General features: G+C 41.2%; 1 protein-coding gene across 12 annotated transcripts in view; it reads left to right on the forward strand.

Annotated features, from left to right (window-relative positions):
* tnika (TRAF2 and NCK interacting kinase a) overlaps positions 1 to 5933 on the forward strand; it is a 54381-nt gene that overhangs the window by 4775 nt on the left and 43673 nt on the right. For all 12 annotated transcript variants that reach the window (XM_019872331.1, XM_019872333.1, XM_019872334.1 and 9 more), the window contains exon 2: positions 3840 to 3905. In XM_019872331.1, the coding sequence (XP_019727890.1) occupies positions 3840 to 3905 (66 nt within the window). The remainder of the gene's footprint in view (positions 1 to 3839; positions 3906 to 5933) is intronic.

Genomic DNA, 5933 nt, shown 5'->3' on the forward strand with positions numbered 1-5933 from the left:
CCGCCGTGCCTGCCTCTATCCTCTCCAAGGGTCTCTAATTTAATCCTCCCCACTTGTGTGTAATTCACTTTCCGGAGACCAACAAGTCGATACGGCAGGAGGCCATCGCTAAAAACAGGCGAGAGGTGTTTTTAAATAGCGACGATTAGACGCCCACTGACGTTTGTAATGTGTCAACGGATTGTTCAACAACGCAGAAACGAGCCAGTATGGTGTTCTTCCTCCCGTCGTTTACAACAGTTTTGTATCAACAACATGGGCGGGGAAGCGTTGAAAATTGCTGCATCGGAGTCGTAATGGGAGTTAAATTTATCTGCCGGCTGGGTACGAGAGCCCGACCGATTAAGTTGGACGATTGAGGCTGTCCAAACATTGTTGATTAAAATTGGCATCGGCCTAAAAAAAAAAAAAAAAAAAAAAAAAAATTCATAGGAGTATCGTTCGGGCCTTAATTATTATCGAAACTAGAAACCTGTTTAACACACACACACACACATATACACACACACACACACACACACACACACACACACACACACACACGTAATGTGAGTTCGGCAAGAATTGCAAGCCTGCACTCTAAAAGCCATTACAGTATTCGTCATGGCCTCTCCCTAATGCCTCCCCGGGACAAATTTCGTTCTGAGTCTAAGAAGGCCATTCAGGGACTCTTAAGCAAAACCAGGCAGACGGGGTTGAGTTTGAATTCGGTGAATTTATAATCTGCTCTCGATCTAACCCAAAAAGGTGAAGAGAAATCCCAGCACCGGGTTTCTGTTTGCAGATATTAATCGTAGTGACCTATTGGGAGCTGCACACACCTCTCACCACGCTATCTCAATTGTGACGACACAAACACGTCACCGTGTAGCTGTAGTCCAGTCGTAAAAAGATTAATCAGTGGAATTTTTCTTATCTGGTAAGATGTGGAGAAACAATTGGACATGGTAGAAAATAAAAATGGACTGCAATTTTGCAATCAGCGTAACAATTTAATTTGAATCAGCATAAAAATCCAACCTAATGATTTTGTTTTTCAGTTCTTTCCCCAGTGAAGAGCATGAGGATAATTAAAGCAAATCGCCAAACAACAAAAAGCAAAACTTGATTGGACTTACATCAGTGTCATCTGCGTTTTCTATTAAAAAAAAAAAACAATCAGAAATTGGATTTGCGTGAAAAAGTTTCTCGGCATTTGCTTCACAAAAGTTAGCGTACGGGCTCGACGCAAGGACAATAAAAGAGGAAGTGAGCAGAGGAAAAGCATTCTTGCATCGCCCTGTTTGCTTCGACGTGCATTTTATCCTCGTTTGAATGTTCCGAGCCGTCGTGTGGCTGTGCGCCGCCAGACTGAGGGAGGATGTACCTCAGACCAGCTCATCTTTTTTGGCGTTTAGGGCGACGGGTAGTGGAGACGAAGGAAAAAAAAAAAAAGAGAGAAGAAGAAAAGATCTTTGACAGCTTGACAGCTGTGCTGAGGCCTGCACAAACCCATCGAGACAAAAGTGAGGAGGGGAGCATTGGGAATTAAACGAGGAGGGATGGTAAATCTTTCACGTCAACACATGCAGATGCGATCGAATGACATCCAAGACAACAACCGTGGCAGAAGCCAAGGTTGTCATGTCCAGTCTCAAATGTTTTAAAAGATGGAAATAACCCTCAGTTTGTCCATTAATAAGAATCAATCAATCAATCAACCTGTCAGTCTATCAATCAATCTATCTATCTATCTATTTATCTTATCTTATCTTATCTTATCTTATCCATCCATCAATCCATCCATCCATCCATCCATCCATCTTGCTAGCTATCTTGTTAGCTATTTTGGTAGCTGGCTAGCTCTTTTGGTAGCTATCTTGGTAGCTAGCTAGATCTCTTGGTAGCTATTTTCGTAGCTGGCTAGCTCTCTTGCTAGCTGGCTAGCTATCTTACTATCGATGGATCTCTCTCACTCTGTCTCTCTCTCTTTCTCTCTATCTCACTCTCTCTCTAACAATAATGTTATTTAAAAAAATTATCAAGTTCCATAGAAATAGTTTTTTTTTCTTTACAGATAATTTAAAAATAAGTTCTTGGGAAAAAAAAACATCCCTTTTGTGAAAACATTTCGTATGTCAACACACTTCCTAATGAATTAACATCTCATTGTCCAACCAGTTTAACAACATAAAATAAGTCACAAAACATTTGCTGCTTGGATGCACATACCACGGGTCAAAAGTTTCCATCATACAGGAATTGATCCTGCAATGCAAGTTTTTTTTTTTTTTTCCTTGAATTTAACCATCTGACTTATTTCGCGACATGGCGTTTATTTATTTTGAGTTTTAGGGTCACATTTATTCCACACTGTAGCACTTTTCGTTGGCAATTGACATCCGAGGTCCTGTTATACTTGCTAAAACCACCAATCTTGCGCCATTTATGCAATGATGGATGAGCACTATTTACTTTTTGTGATTAAAAAAAAAAAAAAAACTTGACAACCCCCTTGAATGAGAGCCTCAGATAGACTTGAGAAGGAAGCAGAGCTGGAATACCAGCTATTGTTGGAATGCCGTAGCAACGTGCACCACATTGGAAGGGGGGAGGTGCGGTTGTGTGCATGCATGCGCTTATGTGTGTTGGTGGTGGTCATGGAGGGCGTTCAGTGTGTTTGTCACGCAGTTGAATCCAGTCTTGACAACCTGTTGGATGTGTGTTTAAGCTCCGGTAGCGTGCCATCTTTATTAAAAATGTGCTCTAGTTTGCCATGTATACATACGTATGACAGGGATTGGAACGTACAGCGGCTAGGTTGACGCGCTCCTAGCAACCATTGTAAATACGCCCCTTGTAAAAAAGCCTTTTTCTTAGCGTGTTGGCGTACACGCTAAGCGCTTCGCTAATTAACTCGGAACTCCGGAGGAGCTGTCGGCACTCGGGGCGGTCGTAAAACAGAAATGTGAAATGTCTTCATTTGCTCGTGGAACTTGATGAGAACCCAAAGACGCTTCGCTTTTACATCCCAGCTGGGACGCAAGTGTTTCTAAGTGCAATGTTTGCGCATGGAACTATGAGAGACTCCTTAATAAATGACCACCAATGGTTTCTTTTCCACTGGTGTCAACTCTTTTGCTGCAGGAAACGACAAAAAAAATGTTCACAGGTCTTACCTCTGGACAGACCTTAGTTGTGCCCTTAATCACCACCAATCGCCTCTTTTCCATAGTTATCTATTGGTCGCGAGAAAAAAAGAAATGAAGAAACACAACTGCTACCATTATTTGAGCCTTTTCCTGTACATCAATTCAGGATGGACCTAACTAAATTTAAGCCCTTGTTGACCACCAATTGCCTCTTTTACATGGCTATTACTCTGATGTGAGAAATGACAAAAATAAATCCACATGCTAATATTTAAAAAATTTGAGAAGAGACTTCACCACCAATCAGTTGTTTTCCACTTAGCCTGGTTGGACCTTAATTCACCCTTAATCACCACCAGTCGCCTCTTTTCCACTGCCATGTACTCTGCCGTTGCTGGAAATGACAAACACTCATGGCCCCACAACTTGAGCTAATTTTTGTAGCTTAGCTCTAAATCAACCGTACTTGGCTCTAAATGATCACCAATCGCCTCATTCCCATGTCTGGAAATGACAAAGACAAAACAAGTTAACCCTTTTGTGCCTCGGCTCTGCACGGACCTTAATTTACCCTTAATCACCACCAATCGCCTGTTTTCCACTCCTACCTCTTCTGTTATTGCTGGGGAAAAAAATCAAATGAATACGACTCGCTAAATTTTTAATCTAATTGTCCTAATAGTGACACAATCTTCTTAATCTTCTCAGGACCCCGCTGGCATCTTTGAGCTTGTGGAGCTGGTGGGAAATGGCACGTATGGGCAAGTGTACAAGGTAAGACAAGGTCCTTATGTGGGGAAGTGTGTGTGCGCGCAACACAGGAAGTGGCTGCGCTCAGCTGTTAGCGTGTCGCAACGTCACGACGGTTCAAATCTGCTGCGTGGTTGAAAGTCACAGCTCGCTTACTGGCTGACATTCAGCACCGATGCATTACCCAGAGTGCCGATGGCAACAGCCTGTTAGCCTCGAGTCCTCACTGCCCCCACCAGTGGCAGTCTCATGCTATACTATGACCACTCCGAGGAGTCAATATTGGAACATCCATCAATCCATTTTTTGAACCGCTCACGAGGGTCCCGGGTGTGCTACAGTGTATCCCAGCTGTCTTTGGTGGGGGGTAGGCGGGGTACACCCTCAACTAGTCGCCGGCCAATCGCAGGGCACACACAGACGAACAAACGTCCACGCTCACACTCACACTTAGCGGCAATTTAGAGTGTTTAATTAGCCTACCATGCACGTTTTTGGAATGTGGGAGGAAACCAGAGTACCCGGAGAAAACCCATGCAGGCACGGGGAGAACATGCAAACTCCACACAGAAAGGCTGGAAATGAAACTCATGACTTGTGCACTGGAAGGCGGACGTGCTAAACAGTCAAACAGCGTGCCGCGAGATATACCTGGATATAAATTTGACAGCGTTCTTCAGTGTTTCATCATCAAATGTACGTTGTATTATGTCTATGTATTATACTACCCTCTAGTGGCCAATGTGTGCACACCAAAATGAGCAGGCGCAATTCCCACGAAATAATCGATGCACAAATTTGAACTCCTTACATTCTATTAAACGGTGTTAGTACTGTATGCGTGTAAAAAATACAATATTGTAAACTTGTAATCGCTATTCAAAAAAAAAATGTGTTTTGTGTGTTTTTTGTTGAAAATTACATTCTATTAAACGGTGTTGGTACTGTATGCGTGTAAAAAACACAATATTCTAAACTTGTAATCGCTATTCAAAAAAAAATGTGTTTTGTGTGTTTTTTGTTGAAAATTGATTCACGGCATTTCCATTCATTTCAATGGAAATTAGTTATAATATGAGAAAAATGTATTTTCAGATTTGTATTCAAATCATAATTCCAAATTATTTTTTTTTCCTCAATAGATAACTTGAAAAAAAATATTTTCAGAATGAATTTAATCCTCCTTCACAATAATATTCATGAAAAAAAATAAAAACTGCGACATATACTGTATATAAATAGTTGCGCAAACAGGCTGCTCGCCAGGCAGATACTGTATTAAAAAAAAAAAAAAAAAAGAAACAGCAACACTGGCGCGAGGAAAAAAGAAAAAAAAGCATTCTATTTTACAAACGCTTACAAGGATCCGTCTCGGCACCCATAAATCCGAAGAGGATCATCATCCTGTGAGCAGCTCAGTCGGAGAATGTGAGAAGATAAATTGACCTTCAGTCTGGCGGGTATTAGGCGAGTGAAACGCTGCTGCTGCCGAGGCCGCGGAAGCATTTTTAGACATTTTGTGTGTGAGAAAAGGAATATACTGGATTGAATTCTCTCCATGAAGGTCGATAGAATGACTAAGTTGGTGGAAGAGCTTTTGATTGGCTGGAAACGCTGTAAAAAAAAAAATTAATAAAAGTGTCCACAAAATTATGGAATTGAGGTTTTGCAGATGATTATTAAATGATTACATTCGAAATGGATATGGTGATTAATTCTGTTGATTGTTGATTATTTGTGTCTTGAAGTAATTTAGACAAAATGAAAATAGGCCATTTGTCGGAAAAAAATGTTAAAGAAAAAAAAAAAGTGTCCACTAAATTATGGAATTGAGGTTTTGCAGATGATTATTGAATGATTACATTCGAAACGGATAGGGTGATTAATTGATCCATCAATCATTCTGTAGATTGTTGATTATTTGCGTCTTGACGTAATTTAGGCAAAATGAAAATAGGCCATTTGTCGGAAAAAAATGTGGGCCCGGCTGTCCAGTGGTTAGTGCGTCGACCTCACAGTGCAGAGGTTCAATTCCAGCTCCGGCCTCCCTGT

Source organism: Hippocampus comes, unplaced genomic scaffold (genome assembly GCF_001891065.2).
Source record: "Hippocampus comes isolate QL1 unplaced genomic scaffold, H_comes_QL1_v1.1 scaffold92, whole genome shotgun sequence".
Classification (NCBI taxonomy): Eukaryota; Metazoa; Chordata; class Actinopteri; order Syngnathiformes; family Syngnathidae; genus Hippocampus; species Hippocampus comes.